Source organism: Podarcis bocagei, assembly GCF_964188305.1.
Source record: "Podarcis bocagei genome assembly, chromosome: 3".
Classification (NCBI taxonomy): Eukaryota; Metazoa; Chordata; class Lepidosauria; order Squamata; family Lacertidae; genus Podarcis; species Podarcis bocagei.
The window spans coordinates 88,809,619-88,829,776 of record NC_138127.1 but is presented as its reverse complement, the minus strand read 5'-3'; the positions used below and the strand labels follow the sequence as shown (position 1 = coordinate 88,829,776).

At 38.9% G+C, this 20,158-nt stretch overlaps 1 protein-coding gene across 1 annotated transcript in view; it reads left to right on the top strand.

Moving 5' to 3' along the window:
• Positions 1 to 20,158, top strand: part of LRPPRC (leucine rich pentatricopeptide repeat containing) — a 116,609-nt gene that overhangs the window by 51,170 nt on the left and 45,281 nt on the right. Inside the window, exons 21-25 of the mRNA XM_081188406.1 lie at positions 439 to 569; positions 3,091 to 3,176; positions 4,704 to 4,911; positions 16,684 to 16,808; positions 17,799 to 17,905. Coding sequence (XP_081044532.1) covers positions 439 to 569; positions 3,091 to 3,176; positions 4,704 to 4,911; positions 16,684 to 16,808; positions 17,799 to 17,905 — 657 coding nt within the window. The remainder of the gene's footprint in view (positions 1 to 438; positions 570 to 3,090; positions 3,177 to 4,703; positions 4,912 to 16,683; positions 16,809 to 17,798; positions 17,906 to 20,158) is intronic.

The following is a 20,158-nucleotide window of genomic DNA, read 5'->3' as shown; positions in this document are numbered from 1 at the left end:
CATAAGCATATGTTCAAGATGTATTAATAGGAATAGCCAAGCAGCTTCCTTAAAAAGGATATGGGGATGCTTATTTGGTTTTAAAAGTTGGACACTTCGTTCCTGCTTTTGCCCACGGTTAAAATAAAACTTCCAACCGAACACGAATGCTAACATATATTCAAGGAAGAAATCATAATAGTAATTATGTGCCTACCTAAGATGTCCACTAAAGCATATAAACCACTCCTCTAACAAAAGGTTTCGATTGGACAAGTTCAGGTCACTTGCTAAAATAACTGTAATTTTTGCAAATGTAAAGCACGTGAGCTTTTAACAAGCAGCACGTAGGCTGTGCATACATAGATAAATGTAGTTTCGCAGCAAAGTCCTGGAATGCAAAATGTCATGCGGACTTTTCTCTTTTAGTTCATATCTTTCCCTTAATGCTCCTCCTAGAATATGCAGAAAGCCCTTGAAGTGAAAGCCAAATACGAAGCGGACATGTCTGTTGGTGGCTATGCAGCCTTAATACATTTGTGCTGTCGACATGATAATGCAGAGGAGGCAATGAACCTTAAAGAAGAACTGTAAGTACACCGGCCCTGAAAGATGTCAAAGAGATTTATGCTGATACACAGACCTTATTGAATTAAGTAGGTTGAATATTTAAAAAAAGAAACAAAAAAAACCAGCCCAACCCTCATACATTTTTAATTAGCTTTTCCCCTGATAAAAATATTTTGCTGAAATTCGAGATTGGTTGTAACAAGTTGTCAAGATTATATAATCACTCTGAACACACATGTTTATTAGTGGTGCTCTATGTTGTATTTTAATAAATCAGTTTATGATAAGGTCTTAGCAGCTACCTTGGCATTCAGATTTGGTTTCTGAGCTGGGTAATGTAGCTGCAGTATAGCGGGTTACAGCGCTTGTAAGTGACATTATGCTTCTAATACCTGTCTGTAAACATTTCCTTTTAAAGTCTCTGTTTCCAGAGATAATATCTTGGTTGTGAAAATTAGCTCCCAGCTAAGACCTGTAATGCCTGGTTTGTCAGCAAAGTACTTTGCAGATCCCCCCCCTTTTTTTCCTCCTCTTGTCTTTTAGTTTTATTTCTTTAATTTTATTGTTAAGGTAAATTTGAAAACAAAACAAAACACACACACACACACACACACACACACACACACACACAATCACATATTTAGGAGCTTCTTTCTGCTCTTTTGGCATGATGTTGGACCAGTGCAGATATACAGATGATGAGAGTTTAGCAACTGACAGTGAGCTGCAGGAAAGTCAGTCTTTTTCCCGTGAATTTTTTCTCTCTCAACTTCTATATTTCTATTTCACACATATACGTGTGGGTTCTGCAGGTTCAGTGGGTTCTCCTGTTGCTAAAATGACCGTACATTCCTAAACTTTATTTGAAAACCCAGTTTTAAACAGGTTCCAAAACCCTGCGTACGTTGCACATGAGTAGAGGTGACATATATAGATATATTGTGTGTGTGTGTAATTTTGTAACTCTATATTTGTTAACTCTACTTATTTATCTCATCTGAAGGAAGGCCTCAGATGGAAATAAGACTTTTTAGCTTCTGTGAAACAACTTCTTTATATTAGCAAGTTGCATAAGTCAGGTGTTTCCTCGATAGCTCTGTGTTCTTGAACATATTCTGGGCCATGTTTCAAAATAAGGGATCCTCTATTCATTCAATATGCTCATAGATGATCTTGTGGAGTGCATTTGTTCAGGCTACCTTCAGCTCACTGGATTATCTACAAATGAATGCCTTAGACAGTCCATACAAGTCCAGTGTTCTCATATGGATTCACATTCAAGAACCGGTCCAGATCTCCTACCAAGAAGGAACTGGCCCTTCAATTTATTTAAGATGATCTATTTGGCAGCCCTTGAAAATGTGCTATCGTACGTAGTTAGCATTCTGTTTATTATAAAAAGACATCTGCTGCTACAGAAACAGCCCTTAATCCTTTTGTTACCATAATTATGACTAAGGTAATGAGTTATAAAGATGCACAGGGTAGTTGAATAGGTATGTTGCATTATGCCAAAAGCAAGTTGATTCCAATAAGTAATTTTCTTTGGAGAAACCTAGTTTCTTCCTTGGTGGTATAATGGACTCAGTTGTGTTAGGCTGCTCCTACTGATTGAGCAGTAGAGGAAGCCAAACCCAGTTGAATCCACCACGTAGAAATATATTTCAGATAAGAGCAATGGTCCCTTTCCATAATTCCTTGTGAACTGAGGAAGTTGTGGTCTGTTTGATGATGATGATGATGATATCAGTATTAAATGGTAGCCTTGGAATAAATTTCAAGACTGGTTGACATTGGTTTGGATTTGGACAATCAGCTCAGCCCTTTCAGGCTTACTTCTGGGTAAATGCCCATAGGATTATAGCCTAAATGGTGTACCCTTAGTTTCCATTTTCATCAATGGGATTTACCTTCACTCATGACTAACTTATCCCATACATGTGGGACCAACATGCAAGTACGATTTTGTTATTATATTTTGTACACCACCATGATTTTTTTCTTATGAGATGGAAGTTTATGAAAATTTATATATATAATAAAATAAAGAGTTGCTTAATCTGAATCGAACGTATTATTTTTTGTTGATGGTAACACCCCCTAGATTTACTTTCTTCATATTTTTGTTTACCTATTTGATTGAGACCCGGAAATCCTGCAAAACATTTTAAATGAATAAATGAGAGAATAAATAAGTCTTTGGATGTTTTTGGAGCTGTGCTCATGAAAGGGGAACTCCTGATTTTCTCAGATACCCTCTTCCCATTGCAGGCTCCCACACCACATTCCAGGCCTTCCACTCATGTAACCGTGGTTCCAACCCAATGTCTTCAAAAAGCAGTGCATCCTTTCATAGCGCCAATGCCTCCATGATATATCAGAAATAAATGTACTTCCTAATTGCACACTGAATTACTCAGGAGTAAGACCCATTGCACACAGTGGGGTTGATTTCTAAGTAAACATCTACATGATTGCGCTGTGAGATTATTATATTCTGGCACAAATGGAGTTGATGCAGTTTTTTTTTATATACCCCAGTTCTCGTAAAGATTCATCTATTGCTCTTGATGCGGGCAAGTGCTTAGCCTTGGTGAAAGTTTTGAGCAAATATGGCAGAGTAGAAGGTAAGTGCTCTTTCTTTCAGTGTATATTTTTGCTATATAATGAAGGTATCTTGCCACCAGAATAAAAATATGAGTTGATATTAATGGTATATCATGTCCTGCAAAGTGCTTGAACATTTTGCATACAAATTTGCATGTGAATTCAACCAGAGATACTTGGACAGTGCAGGCCATTAGTTTTAATGGATTGGCAAGCTTGTCATTTACATTTACACAGCTCAGTGCTTTTTGCATTTCTGCAGCTAGTTTTTATTAGCATTGCTGTTTGGATTGAGTTTGAAGATCATGACTTATGGCACAAATTGCGTATGTGCCTAGACTAATGGCTTTGTTTTTGCTTAAGAAGGTCTGAAGTCTTAGCATAAAGCCTATAAACATAACCTCCTTGTAAAGGGTCTAAGCACTTCAGGAAAAAAAAGCCACCCTCTAACTTTTTAATAAATGTATTATAATATTAAGATCTTAAATTTGCCTTTTATATATTATTAATGTAACATTTTATAACCAACAACTGAAGAATATTGTTAAATTAATCAGATCTTTAATTGTAAATGTATTTAATGCATTTGGGTGTAAACGGTATGTATTTAGTAATCGATAAAGTTTATAAACTAGGCTATCACCACCATTAATTAGAGGTTGGAAAAAACAGTCTGTTTCTGACTAACCAACTATAATTGGCATTTGTTCTATTAAACAGAAAATTTATTTCCAATTCCTTTAATTGAAAGGGTGTCATAATAGATTTGGATTGTTTGTTAGAGTGAGATTTCACCCCAAAACATGATAAAACCAGATTGTGGCTACCTGTGCAATTAAAAGGTGGCATTGTGTTGATTTTCTGAAGCACACAGCGCTCTGCATGCAGCAGGCAGTTTCAAAAGATGAGCCCTGCTTTTATGTAAAGTGGTCAAAACATTTTGCCTGTGCAATAATTAAGAACATTACAAAAAAAAATGCACTTATTCCATATACCAAAATGTTTGTTTCTGCCTTCTTAATGAAGCTTAATGAACCTAATGTTTTAACATGCACTCTCTTAGAAAGCTTTCATTGGCTCTCCTTGGCTAATTAGTATCGACACAGCAAACAGGCCCTATCGGTATCAGACCATTAGTCTGGCTGTATATACAGTGTAAACACATCTTTATTATCTGGCCTCGTGACAAGCCATCTGCTGAAGAAACAATGGTGTGATTTAGCAGATGTTAGCACTGAACGATAAAAGCATCCATTTAGTAGGATCTTGTTGCTATAGGGCAGACTCTACAGGGTTACGTAGTGCAGAGTGGGCACACAGTTCCTATCTGTAATTTGTAGTCAAAGTTGCAGCAAAATGATAAAACCATGCTATTGTGGATTCATAATTGTAGTCTCGTTTAGAAATGCAAGTAGTAATTAACTTGAAATTGGCATTATACACCAGAATTTACATTCCTGCTGGTTTTTTGAAATGCTGTTTTAATAGCAGTTTGTTTTCTCTGTACATGAAATTACCTAAGGGTCTTTTGTGGTGGTTCATTGTAGATGCTATTAACATTTTAAAGGAGATGAAAGAGAAGGATGTCCCTATTCAATCTATATCAGCTACATCCTTTTTCCACATTATTAATGGCGCTGCCATGCGTCACGACGTTGAAGTGGTGAATCGGCTACTCGAGACCATTGTGTCCCTGGGTCTAGCAAAGCCTACTGGAAACCTGTGTTCTCCCCTCGTTGGTGTCCACCTTGAAAAGTAAGTTGGTTGCAGTCTGGAAACAATTGTACTTTGGCTTTTATGCTCACAATTAAAAGTTGCTCTGATCCACTGGAAGTGGTCCACTCTTGTCCTCTGGATGGGGATGTATCAGACAGCTGTTTTTTTGGGGGGGTGTAGTTGGTCATCGAGCAACCGGTCTGCTTTGTGGTATCATGGACCACGGTTCCTGTCATACACTCCTAATATGCTGTATTTGGAGCACAGTTCCTAGTACCGTATGTTCCGGCGTACAAGACGACTTTTTAGGTCTTGAAAGACCTACATTGGCTCCCAGTACGTTTCCGAGCACAATTCAAAGTGCTGGTGTTGACCTTTAAAGCCCTAAACGGCTTCGGCCCAGTATACCTGAAGGAGCGTCTCCACCCCCATCATTCTGCCCGGACGCTGAGGTCCAGCACCGAGGGCCTTCTGGCGGTTCCCTCATTGCGAGAAGCAAAGCTACAGGGAACCAGGCAGAGGGCCTTTTCGGTAGTGGCGCCCGCCCTGTGGAACGCCCTTCCAGCAGATGTCAAAATGATAAACAACTACCTGACATTCAGAAGACATCTTAAGGCAGCCCTGTTCAGGGAAGTTTTTAATGTATGATATTTTAGTGTTTTTTGGTTTCTATGGAAGCCGCCCAGAGTGGCTGGGGAAACCCAGCCAGATGGGCGGGGTACAAATAATAAATTACTATAATATTATTATTTTATCCCTGGAAAATCACCCCAAAAATCGGGGGTCGTCTTATACACCGGGTATATGCATTGGGAAGGAGGAGGGGGAGCTGGTGAGCAGAGGCGCCCCTTCTGCCGTCGCTCCTCCTCCCTCCCCACAGAAGGGGACGCAGAAAGTCCTTCCGAGCGCAGTGCTCGCCCACCTGCCCGCCAAACGCCTCGCCTCGGGCTGCTGCAGTGGCAGAGGCAGCAGAGGGGTGCGCTCTCTGCCCCTGGCGGCGCTCAAACTCTAAAACTCTAAAATTGAACAGCAAAAGTTGGGGATCTAATTATACGCCCAGTTGCCTAATACGCCGGAATCTATCGTACTCTATAACACCTTTTCCTGTCCTTCCTTAGTTTGAACCTGATTATTTTATTGTCAGAAACAAATGTATTTATACTTTGGCGTGTGTGTATTTCAAGAGTAGGGCAAAAGCTTAATGGGCAAATGCAATTTGTTCTCTTCTGGGACAAGTCCGGCAAAATTGGAACACATTTCCAGAATTGAGCAGAAGCAGGCAGACTTAAATCAGTTACCTTCCTAAATCAGCCTCTCCCATTTTGCTGCTTTCCAGGTGTTGCTAATTACAGCACCCTCATCCCTGACAGTTGGCCATGCTGGTTGGTACTCATGGGAGTTGGGAGTCAAAGAGCAGAAAGCTGCTCAATAATCTGTTGGGCATCAGCAGTGATTGCCAGGTGTTAGGCGCCTCTAGTCAGGTTGCTTTCTAGACTGCATCTAGGAATGAAGCTCTCTGAGCCCATAACAGATCTTCTCATGGAATAATCCAGGAGCTAGTGGCAGTGCAGTGTAGTGCAATGCAGAGAGCCTGTGCTGGTATAGCCTCAGCCTGTATGTAGCAGCTGAATGCACATTATTTTCAGGTTTGTGGGCACTACAGTATCCCTGCCCTTTATGGTGCAGTCCTGCGCCTTGTCTACTCAGCAACAAGCTCTTGAGTTGGACTTATTCCCCGTAAACTTGTGTAGAATTGCATCCTTAGGATCCCAGTGATGTCTAGAATCAGGTGGACCACAAAACAAATGTTGTTAAGTCACTCCCAAAAAACCGAAACCCAACACCAAGAACTTTTGGCTTAAACTTGGTAGCATTCTTAATTAGGAGTACAACTATGATTCTTGCAGATTTCAGGAAATCGTTAGTCCCTGTCTAAATTTAATTCAGGAGTTAAATGGTGTAAATTGAATCCTGAATGCGGTGAGTTGGTTTCACTTGCTCTCATGCTAGGTATTTCTCTCCAATATACTGTAAGGATCAAAAGGGAACCAAATAACATATTAACAGTAAAAACCGAGGTGTCAGAGGGCCCTGCTTTGTATGTGATATTTTATGCAGCATGGGAGACAGTTCAATTGCAGCAGGTCCCATGTTACTAGTCTAATGTGAAAAGGAGGGCTTGGCTATAAGACACACTTAAGTATATCGGTGGGGTAAGATTTTGTCCTTTTTATGGGTTTAATGGATAAGAAACCATTCAAACCATGCTCAAGGCTGCTTACAACATGAAAAAATACATAACTGTAACATAATAAAAGTCATAAACAAGAAATAGAACATCAAGTAATACACAACCAAACTGAACAACTTCCACATAAATCACAAGATCTAAAACAAATATACAAGAAGCTAGGAAAACCAGAGACTGAGAGGAGATATGATAGACACCTTCAAATATCTAAAGGGCTGACATATGGAAGAGGGAGCAAGCTTGATTTCTCCGGCTCTGGAGGGTGGGACTCAAACAAATCGATTCAATTTCCAAGAAAGGAGATTCTGATTAAACATCAGGAAGAACTTTCTGACAGTAAGAGCTCTTAGACCATGGGTAGGCAAACTAAGGCCCGGGGGCCAGATCCAGCCCAGTCGCCTTCTAACTTCGGCCCGCAGACGGTCTGGGAATCAGCGTGTTTTTATGTGAGTAGAATGTGTGCTTTTATTTAAAATGCATCTCTGGGTTATTTGTGTGGGGCATAAGAATTCGTTCTTTTTCTTTTTTCCCCCAAAACATACTCTGGTCCCCCATAAAGGCCTCAGGGACAGTGGACCGGCCCCCTGCTGAAAAAGTTTGCTGACCCTGTGGAACAGACTCTGTCGGGCCATTGTGGTCTCTCCTTCATTGGAGGTTTTTAAGCAGAGGTTGGATGGCCATCTGTCATGGATGCTTTAGTTGATGACCCTCAGGGTTCCTTCCAACTTTACAATTCCATTATTTTAACCAACAACAGCAACAACCTGATTGCTCGCCCAGTCTTGGAAATCTTGCCATTTGCTATGCTGAAGGTTGTGCTCACCTTGCTCATTAAAAGAAAGTTGGGGCATGTAACTTGTTGGATCAATGTCTTAGCTTGCATTTAGCACTATCATTCACCTTCTGTGGCTTTTAATCCTTGCCTTGCCTACGATTGTGATTATTAAAATTTGTATATCACCCTTTATATGAAGATCTCAAGGCAGTTCACAGCATAAAAATGCAAGATAAAAGCACAGAATACATAATAAAAACAAAAACACAACAATACCTATTTCAGCATTAAAGATTTGGGCATAAACCAAAGTCCAAGTTTGAGTTCTTCATCCTGTGAGAGTGAGAGCAGTTTTCTTGGCAATTGTCCATTTAAATGTATGTTGAGTTTATCAGCACTATGGTCACTTATCCCAATAGGCTTGACAGCACTTACATCTCAACTCAGGTTCTTTGCGCTCCTCAAGATTAGATCCAGGTTTGCTGGATCTCTGGTCGGTTCGATGACCAACTGTTCTAGGATATAGTCCTAAATGGTATATTGACCTTTCACGTCTTTGTCCAGACCAGCAAATATGTAGCTGGTTTGTGTGAAGGTACTTTAAGTTACCCATTGCAACATTTCCTATTGTAGAGGCTTCCTTGATTTTATTCTTCTCCTCAAGATCTCTTGAGAATTTTCATCAAGTGGACAGTAGCACATCCCCAGCATAAAATTACTCTTGGGCCCTGGTATCGCCACCCAAAACAATTCTGTGGAAGTGTCAAATAGTATAGTGTTCTGCAAGAAGTAGTGATCTCCCCTTGCCAAAATAGAATGTTTCAATTTTGCTGTATTTTTTATGTGATTGTGCCACTGTTTTTTTAAAACTTCTGCTTATACTTTTTGTCTGCCTCAGACTATGATCCTAGCAATGCTAGCTTGGAAGTTAATGCAATGTCAGTCAGTGGGACCCTTTAGTGGAATGTAATTTGAATGAGATGCCTAAAGTAGTCCAACAGGATCTAAGAGCAAACGCAATTTAGATGGAGTTTGGAGATTTGATCCCTTGAAGGCAATAGAATTAAATACTCCAGGTATTATGTGGGTTGCTTGGAGAATTGGTTGGATGATAGTCCTCTGCTGGCACTAGTTTCCTCAGCAATAATATGGACAACAATTTTGAAGAGCTCTTCTGTCAAGTCTATGACTAGAAAATATAAATTGCAGTTTGTTAACATATTGAAATAGGATTTCGTTTTTAAATACTCTCAGGGTGCCATAGATTGCTTTACAAGCTAACAATTCCCAGTTATGCTGGTCATTTTTTTATATTAGAAAGTTGCCACAAATATTCTACTCCTGATCTTTGTGTGGTGAATGTATGGCTAAATGTGGTTAGAGCATCAGATTTGTCACATTCTTGCCTGCAGTCTTAGATCTTGCCACAAGGGGGTGGAAATGGATGGCAGTCATTTACTCCCAGGGGAAAAAATGAAAACCGTACTAGGATGAAGTTGCAGTGGGGAGTAAGCCTGTCTCGCAGTCATGTTATGAGCAGGCCTCACCCCCACCAGCAAGAACCATATGGGAAAATAAGGTCTCTCTCACACACCCCTGGTTCCTGTGGTATACATTCTCTCCCAATTTTTTCCTCTTTAACATGGCATTTTGATAGTCATGTATATTACACGTGCCAATTTTTGGTTCTCAAAATGGGGTAGAGCTGTGGAGATAGGGGGAGACTCAGCGGCTCCCACAGATTTCTGTGGGACAAACAAAACACGCTATCATGGTTCACTTGCAGCTAAACTTTGCTTTATTACAAGTAGGAAAATATCTATTGGTTTTATTTTTACATGCGCTTTGTCTGTCAAGCCCATAAAACGCAACAATGACATTTATAACTATTTCTAAAACATTATACACGGCAGAAAATGTTAGAAACTCTACAGAACTCTTGACCACCCATATTATGGGTATATACATAGAGAGAGAGAAATGCTCTTTGCATATTGATGTCACTAATCCATAGATGACTTTCCTCAGGGGCTTCATATAGATGCAAAACAGCATGGGTGACAATGTGAAACCCTGCAAAACCTCATAGGCTGAGAGTCAGGGATGAAGAGAGAGAGAGAATCTGGGTGTCCTCAGAACACAGGCTTGCTTGATTATATTCTTTTTTTTCTTTTTTCTATTTTTGTAAGTTGCCCTGAGGGTTTTGGAAACTGCAGGTAGCTTATCCCCAGTTACCCAGGACCAGGGAGGGCAACTGGAGGTTTTGGATCCTCCAGGATCTCCACAATATAATATCACATTTGTCATAATGAAAAGCATTTTGCTTGTCTTTTCATAATGGCTCTTTATAGAATTGCTGGTGTTCTTCAGATTGGAAGTAGTACTATTTACTCAACATTAACTTTTTAGACATTTAAAGTATTATTCTTTCAGCATACTGCTAACAGCATGCCTTTCATTGTTGGGCTTGAGGCCATTTTATCTCATCATTAGGAATCTAAACCTTTGTGCAACAACTTCTCCTTCGATACTTGGACTTCAAAAAGTGTTGTATGGGAGTTTTAATTGTTACAGACTTAAAAAAACACCACCCAGTTATTATTTATAATAAGGTGTTATGTGGCTGAATACAATAAAAGGTGGAAAGAGTTATTATGGGCACATTTTCCTTGCATTTAAGCTCTCGTCGTTGGATCAAACCTACTGAAACAAAATCATTATTTGGTAGAAAAACAGGGCACTGTCAAACATTCCCATTTCTAATTTAAAGTGCCAAATATGGTGTTTTCAGAGAATTATTCCATTAGAAACATTTCATGAAAACCTTGTATAAGAATACCCACTTTTCCCCCTTTCTAATGTGTGATTCTTTTTCTGATACAGAGAAAGAACCTTTGGCCCTCAATATGCTGTTGGACTAAATCTCCCATCATTCCTCAACCATTGCCCCTACTGGCTTTGGCTGATGGGAATTCAACAACATCTGGAGGGCCACAGTTTATAGGTTTGCTTGTTTTGTTTCTAGTATAAATTCCCGCCCCTCCTAAATCCTAACTAATTGAAGATCATGTAGTAAGTAGTATGCTCAATAGCAAATCAGATTTGACTACATGGTAATGTCGCTGAGAGATAACAGAATCAGATTTAGCTACAAGATGGTGTCACTGAGGGCAAGCTCAAGACACACTGAGAGCAAGGACAGTGCTTCCTGGGTCAGTCACACGAGTGATCCCAGCCAGTCGGTGATCATATAAAGCAGAGTTTCCCAAACTTGGGTCTCCAGCTGTTTTTGGGAATATGATTCCCATCATCCCTGACCTAGGGATAATGGGAGTTGTAGTCCAAAACAGCTGGAGACCCAAGTTTGGGAAACACTGATACAAACAGTGCTTTTTTGCCAGGGAGTACTGAAGGGTACACAGTACTGGCACCTCTTTTTGTTGTTAAAAAGTGTGGCACTTGCTGTAAGAACTTCATGGTGAGTATCGACGCCTATTTTTATAGAAAAAAAAGCACTGGATATAAAAATGAGATTATGCTGAAAAGCACATCGGGTTTGGCTACATAATGTTTCGGAGGGCAAATGAAACCAACTGAGAAAGATAACAGAAGATAGCAACGTGAATGCATAGGTGAATTTTTTTACAGTCATTGCCCAAAACGTCATTGGAAGACATGGCCTGAAGCACAGTGAATAATTTGAGTTCAGCCATTTAAGAAATCTTTTTCTGAGGCACAAAATGAGAAAAGCCTCCTCACTGACAAAATGTTAAACTTGCTTGTAGTTCAGACAAGTGAAAACAACTGATTTAACCGGGTGAAGTTTGACTTAGAAATGGAATTTAAGTTCTCAATGGGTTACTGATTAAATCACAACTCCTGCTGTCCATTGAAGAGACTTACGGATTCATATACACTGCAATCCATGGACGCAAAATTTTAGCAGTCCCCTTTCTAAGACGTGTTGTGCCTCTGTAGCCCTTGTCTAAGTTTAAATATAGCTATTCATTAAAAATTATGGCAAGTCGTTTTATTAATTTGTTGATTTCTCCTATCAGTCTGTTAAAAATCGCTGCTTTTTCTGAATGCCCTCCCCCAGCAGCTTTTTTGCATCTTTATTTCAAACGTCCACATCATTTCTAGATTGTTTTCTTCCTCTTTAAAACACACTTTTTTTTTGAGTGAAGCAAAGGTTTGTCTCTCTTACTCCATTATTGCAATTAGAAATTTTGCATCATCAGTGCCAAAGGACAGAAATGGTTCATTTGCCCTAGGAGAACAGGACAGTGATAAGATGATTTTTTTTGTCAAGGATCATTGGGTCGTAATTAAGTTACATTCATTGCTATTGCTTTTTGAAGGATGATTGGTAAATGACAGGCTTCATGTGTTTAGTACGGACAGTGTTCACCAGAGGTTTTTTTCCCCTCTCTCTCTCCCTCTGTCAGAAAATCCTGTTGAGCCTGATAATGTAAATGTGGCATTTTATTCTGAACAAAAGAGCAGGGAAATGAGCTATCTTGTCTAATCATTCAGTTGTTTAACACCGACTTCCAGTTTAGACTCAATTGGCTGGAAAGCACTTGACATGTGAAGTTAGTGCTGTTCGGAACGCATGTTTGAGTAAATTTTAAAGTAAGTGACAGCTAAATTGTACCTAGGGAAATTACAAAGCCTTCAACACAGTTAATTTTTTGGGGAGGATTAGTTGTAATTGCAACACCAGTCTCCTTGAAAATTCCTCGTTATAGCTGATGAACGGAAAGGGGGGGGCATTTAGCTCTTTCAAGAGCCCCGTTCTCTTAACAGAATATTTTTTTAAGCTGATTGTACCTTACTGAATTGATTTCCTTCCACACTAACATATGCTTCAGATTTGCAGAGGGGTTTGTTTTTGAGGCATTCTCTGTGGTTTTCTTTCCCAGAGTCCCTTTTTCCCCTCTTTCTCCCTCCCCTTTTTTATTTCTTCCTCTCTAGCGATTTCAGGTTTGAGAGCTTTTCAATCAGTAAACCCCTTAGGTAAATTGCCACTTCACTAACACTTTATGCAGAACACTGAAGCACTTCATTCCAATTAAAATCAATATTTAGAGTATTTTTTTTTATCAAGCAGGCTTCTAGGTTTGGAAAAGTTGTTTATAGCAAGTAAAGAAGGTAAGGTTGAGAAAGTGGCACCCTTTAAGCAAAAAGATTTGTTGTATTTTTTTACCTTTTCTTGCCCTTCAGGGCCACACATAATTTATTGTTCAATCAGTTTGAGATCTGAGCTAGTTTTGTGAGCAATCACATATTGGCTCCTTGCAAGATTGGGTTACCTTGTGCCTTACTCTTATTTGAAGCAAAATGTTTTGGTCTGCTATCCTAAGCACGCATACCTGGGCATAAGACCCATTTAGCAGTATGAGATTTATTCCTGTGTATGCCCGCATAGGATTGGACCAGGGTTTATCAACCTATCTAAGCCTGTGGACACATTTTGATTTTTGAGTGAGTGCCTTAGGTACTACCACTCTGGTTACTTCTCGCCCTCTTCCCCCACACCACCCCAAGATGGAAGAAAATAAGCACATGTTACATACTTTGCTTTGTCAAGGGATCCGGATAAAATTAGGATCCAGTAGAATTAACCTGATCCTTGAAAAGTTCATAAAGGGAAAGAGGAAATGGGAAAGACGGTCACTCTTCCAACTTCCTCCTTCAGCTCTTATCTACGTTAAAGGCAGTGCATGTTGGGAAAGACCACTGTGTCCACAGGCACTTCTGGATAAAATTCCTTCTACGTCACAGAAATCCAAATTAAGTTGTGTTTTGCTGTGTCAAGACTGTCATGACATCATGTGAGTGTTGAGACTAATACACGTGATTGCAGCTGACATGCAAGTTAGAATGGAATGGGATAGTATTTCCTTTTTAATACGATTTCACTATTCCATTTACATAGAACAGCAAAGTGCCATGTGTTCTAAAGCCCACATTGAACAGCAAGATGAGTATAGATGAAATAGCTCAATTGTCTAGTGAATTGCTCAGTTTTGTTTTTGAATTTATTAGCTGCTTGCTCTAATTCTGTGTCTTTAAAGTAAATGTAATCTGATAATAGTTCACATCAAACAGAACCTTAAAGATAGCTTTTTAGATCAGATATACAGTGATACCTCGGTTTTTGAACGCAATCCATTCTGGAACACCATTCGAGTTCCGAAACGTTCAAAAACTCAATACTGAAGCCGTGTGGCATGTTCGACTTCCAAGGCTTGTTCGGAAACCGAAGCATTTACTTCCAAGTTTACACGTTCAAAAACCGAAACGTTCATCAACAGAGATGTTCAAAAACCAAGGTACCACTGTTTCTGTGCTTCAAACGTTAGCTTAGCTACCTTCATTTGATAGGCCAAAGGTAGTCTAGTGGAAAGTGTTCCTTTGCAAGCCTTCTGGAAGGAATCTCCTGCATATCACACATTTGGGTGGAGCTTTGAACAAGGCAACCTCTTGGTAGACTGCCTGACCTGTAAGATCCTGTCTAATTTATATGTAATAGCTGCATTCTATAGGTATGCTGCAAACAAATGTGATTGGCCCATGCAGTTTTGCTTGTCCACAGGGGCACCGCCAATTCTGTCAGTTTTCCCACAGCCCTGGTTGAAGCCCCTGGTGTTGCATGAGGTCCTTTTGGTGGGTCCCCTCATCAGGAGCGGTTGTAGTCAGAAGGGTGGCATCAATGCCTCACAAGCACACATGGTAGTTTTGATCCACACCCTTGAATTTACTTTGCATTATGTAAAAATAATTGGCTTCTTATACTTGGAGGATATGGAACTAGCTTTTTGCAGTCTCTTGAAACCAGACATCAGAAGCCGTGGTAGTACAGTGGTACCTCGGGTTACAGACGCTTCAGGTTACATACGCTTCAGGTTACAGACTCCGCTAACCCAGAAATAGTACCTCGGGTTAAGAATTTTGCTTCAGGATGAGAACAGAAATCGAGCGGCGGCAGCAGGAGGCCCCATTAGCTAAAGTGGTGCTTCAGGTTAAGAACAGCTTCAGGTTAAGAGCAGACCTCCAGAACGAATTAAGTACTTAACCCAAGGTACCACTGTATTGTAGCATTCGCATAACGCTAGGTGAAACATTGAGTTTATGATTGGCAAAACATTTACAAATGCTTAGACATATATTCATGGCTACTTGTACGTTAACCCCTGTTCATTTCCAGGACTCATTATTTTACGCAAGCAGGCTAAATACCTTCAGAAATATATATCTGGAGCATGAACACTATTAATGTGTCTGTTTGATTGGCATTCTAATTTATTCATTCATTTATTGATACCTTTGACCTAAACAGTCAATTTCGGGCTGTGGGAACGCAGCTGAAACAGTACCATTGCTCTTTTCAGAGTCACTGTCAGAAGCTGAGCATAAACATTGAGAACTTGAATGTATAAATTTGATTGCACCCTAGGTGGAATTATTGGGAGTTCTCAAGCTGTTTCTATGGGTGTTAACTGAACTTGCAACCAGAGCAGAAGAAAACACTGATTATATAAAGCTTTATACCCATCTGTGGTAGCTACCATAGTATTTCTTTTGTATGACAGTAATCTAGCCGGCATCATCCACTTGCAGTTTTGAAATTAACCTGTAATTTAGTCTTCACCCCAAATGACAATAATTCAAATGACTCTGTGGGGTGCCAGAAGATGCGCTGTAAACAGGGCTCAGTAAAGGGGTTAAGGTAGCGAGCCATCAAGCGCCGCTCATTTTTTTACAGTTTCGTGTGGAATGCAGTAAAATCGCTTCTAAATTTGTATTTAATTTCGTAATATTTTTCAGAATTAGAATACCTTCTGAAAATAGTTGTGGAATGGACTTTTCTTTTTTTTAAAAAATCACATAATTTGTTGTATTGGTTATGTGATGGCATAACACAATATAACGTAAGTTCAAAATGCTAAAATAAGCTTTTTCTGAAGAAACTGAATTGTGCTTCTAATATACATTTTAATTTTCAGTATCGTCAAAACTCACTGCGCATAGTATATAATCAAAATGTTTTATAAACAGCTTTCTTAAACACATAGGCTAGACCAATGTTGTTGTTGTTGAATGAGAGGGGCTCACACTCAGTGTTAGCAGAGTTCATTAAAAAAATGCACCCAGCTTCTGTTACCATTCAGATTAGATCTTTCTTCATATTTGCTTCAAAGAACTTCCCGTATAATAAAGTAGGGCCATCTAGATATGAGAACTCATATGTGACCATTCTTTTGAGCCGTCAGTTAATGAAAATTGGATTATAATAATTTTGACAAAAGTCAAAATAAGTCTCTTTTTGGGGTTCCTGGTGAAGTGTTAGGAAATGAATTGGATGCATTTTATCTCCTTGATCCTTTTTTGGACAATAGGTGACTGTTTCTGAGGTTTGGTGTATACGTTGTTCTTTTTCTTCCATCTAAAATCCCTGCGGGATTTGACATCTTTCCGCAGAGCCTGCAAGACGGAGCTGTTCCACCAGGCCTTTGGCCAAGGCACAGTCTGACCCCCTCCTTTGGTAATCCTCACAGAACTCTAGCCCAATGGTTGCCATGAATTTGATTCTGAATTGATTTTAGAATGTATTTCAGTTAATTGTGATTTTATGTAAACTGTGCTATTTTTACTGTTGTTAGCCGCTCTGAGTCCAGCTTTGGCTGGGTAGGGTGGGATATTATTATTATTATTATTATTATTATTATTATTATTATTATTATTATTATTATTAACATGTTGTGGATTTTCTTTTAAGGGATGACATAGAAGCAGCCGTGGAAGCTGTGTTTGATTGCTGTAGGAAGTATGGCAGCTTTCCTAGACTTCACGATGTCCTGAGCAGATTAATACAGAAAGGAAACACCGAACTGTTGCAGAAAGGTTGGTTGCTGCTATTATGGATTGGGATTTCCTTCTGTTCTTGCCCTGCATTACGGTAGGGGGACACCTTAACCCAACCAGTTTTAGCCATTTATTACTGAGGGTCACAGCAGTAATGTTTGGAATCACATGTTCAATCCGAAACCAGGGAAGAGAAACAGCGGAAGAAGATTGGAAAAAATTTAAGGACTATTTAAAGAAATATTGCAAAATCAATAAATGTTAAAATGACGCTGGATTTGAAAATATATGGTTATAAGCGGTAATGGATATGTTAAAGAGAAATAGTAAGATTGAAATAAAGTCAAAAATAAGTAAGGATTTGCTGAACAATTAATTAGAAATTGGAATACAGAAAGGGGAGGTATGAGGAAGTCGAGAAAGTAAGATACAAGAAATTAAGGGTCGAAATTATATGTGTTTTTATGTTTGTTTTGTTTATTGTATAGTTTTGTTTTGTTTTTGTTGTGATAAAAAAAAACTTTTGAAACCTTCAATAAAAATTTATTTTTTAAAAAAAGGAATCACATGTTCAAACCATGTCCTGTGATCAAGAAGAATTATTTAAAAGTTTTCGGGGGCACCAGAGATACCAATAGTATCTCGAGGACCTCACAAAATAAACTTAAATCCATTGATTCCAATAGGTCTACTCAGTATGATTTAAATTAGAAAGAATGAGTGACGATGGCCAAACTCTGTTCAGTTCTGTCCTTGAAGAATATTTAGCTCCACAATTCATGGATTTCCCCCTATAAATCTTCCTCAGAAAAAGACCAGTCTTTCTGATATGGTAAAAATCAAACTCATCTAGAAAGTAGTATTCAGGTACATGGATGGAGAGGTGAACATGTCATTAGATCATCTAGCTATAAGTGATCACATGATGCTATGGCATGGGTGTCCAATAACTCAGCCATTTGCCTTGTGACATGTTCCTTTTGACTCTGAACAGGTAACCTAATCTGCTTTTTATGAATGTTCCTATAGCAATGGATTTCATAAGCCAAGAGAGAGGTGAAATGATGATGCTCTATGATCTCTTCTTTGCCTTCCTGAATACTGGCAAATATAAAGAAGCCAAGAAGATCATTGAGGTGAGACTATAACGACAGTACTCTAATCATACAACTATTTAGAGTTTTAATTAGAATTATATATTTAAAGTTTTTAACCTTTAATTAGTCTTGTTCTGATTAATGTTAATAGAACCCAATCCTAGTAATGAAAGATGGGGGGGGGTGGAGGAGTCAGGGGAAGACTAGGCTTCCTTTCCCCCCATTGTGTATAATTACAGTTAGAAGCGAGGCGGCCTGGCTGTATATTGAAATTGTTTCCTTACTTTGTCAAATTCACTATTAAATATCCAAATGATATTTGCATATTAAATCTCGGATTGTGGAACAATTAAATTAAACCTGCATTCCTGGGTGTAAAGTTGCTAATCCTCTTTCCCAACAAATTCTTTGTTCTTTAAAGCACTGGAATTTAATTTGCTGCAGACCATGCTCAGATTTATTTGTAATGCTTGTCTACCAGTTAATCAGCCAAACAAGTGCTGTCTGCTACTGTTTGGCATTTAATTTAGCATTTTTTTTCCTCCCACTATGGTAAGCAGCTTATAGAAAGTGGTAGGTGACAAACTTGGTCTATTTAGGATTAGTATATTTTATCTAGGCTTGATTGAAATTTTGCTTACTGAAATTGATAAGTCAAAAGGGCAGCCTCAGAGCCTTCCCAGATTGTGATTATTTTCCTCTAACACAGTTGCATTTCTCCCCCCCCCTCCCCTCCCAAACTCCATATTAGTTGACCAGTTTACATTAGTGAGAGGAAAAGAGAGAAGTTAATCTTTTTGCAAAGATGAGGCTAAGCTTTTCAAATGTAAAGGGAAAGAACCCAAAGGTCCTTTTAGTAAATCACAAGGTGACTTATTAATAATTGCTTAAATTAAAAAAGTGAAAGAAAATACTGAATGGTATTCACAGCTTTGCCTGAATTATTGTTTCAGTGGTAATTTTGAGTAAACTGCCTGATCTGATTGGGTGAATTTTGGTTCTGAATCACCAACAGCTTTATCGAAAAGGTTAAAACAATAAAATAAAGGGAGGGAATTAGAGATGTGAAGGCCTAGAAAAACAAAAACAAAAATGTGGCAAGAGAAAAAGTCCTTATACATCGAACTTTTCTTCAACCTCCCCTAAATACTTAATCTACCATCACCCCTATGCTGGTGTCTAAACAAGTAGGCTCTGGCCCTGCAGTCTATTTGCACTTTTTGTCTTAGAAAACCCCCAAAACTTTAAACAAATTGTCAGTTCCTTTCATTTCTGTTTTTCCTAAATAACCACTCACTTAACTTTGTGTTTCACTTAGGGATTAGCAAATATAATGTCAACAGACGACAGCCTAAAACATTAATTTCAGAAACTTTCCCTCTTGCTAGTCTATCAGAAGAGAAAGTAGACATCTGGCATTCTTGCTTGTCCTTTTTATGTTGGATTAAGATTTCTTAGTTTTGCATAATCTTGATGGAGCCTCATCTAAGCTTTTTTAATATGCTTCATTCACTTTTCAGCTCTTTAATTTTGCTTGTTCTCCTGTGCCAAAGACCAATCTGTAGCAATTACAGAATCTTGGGCTGTAATTTGTTGAGAAGGGATAGATAGGCAGCAAGTTAAGGGTTTACGTATATGCGTCGTGACAATTTGTGTTTTAAAACACAGGCTACCTCTTGGTATGAGTGTTTATTTACAAATTTCATCCAAGAGGAATAGTATTCCCTGGTCCAAAGACCTGGTGTAGATGTTCCTTGCAAACAATAGCCGGCACAGATTGGGAGCCAGCCTTTTGAACCTGTTCCCAGCATTGGCCAGTGGATATGCAACCATAGTTAGTTTGTGTTAACATAGTTTGCACTTGAGTACTTAATATGAAACTTAGGTTAATGCTAGACTCATAGACTTCCTATTATTTGGACTGAAGTTGTCTGTATATGAATAAAGTACATGTTCTGCTACTTGAAGTGGTTTGAAAGTACAGAGATATTGTTATGTTTGGAGGGGGGGAAGTGCACCTTTAAATAGGCTTATTAGGAAGTTATTATTATTATTATTATATATTGAATTTATATACCGCCCTATACCCAGAGTTCTTAGGGCGGTTCACCACCCTGATAGTTTGAGAGAGCAGAATACAAATGCATTTGTAAATAAATGCAAATTAAAAACAATCCTTATGCATATTGTATTCTAGGAGGCATAGTTTGGTTAGAATAGAGTATACACTTTCAGAGTTACCACTAAATACATTACTTCTAGCCACCATTGCCACTAGAGGGCCGTGAAAAT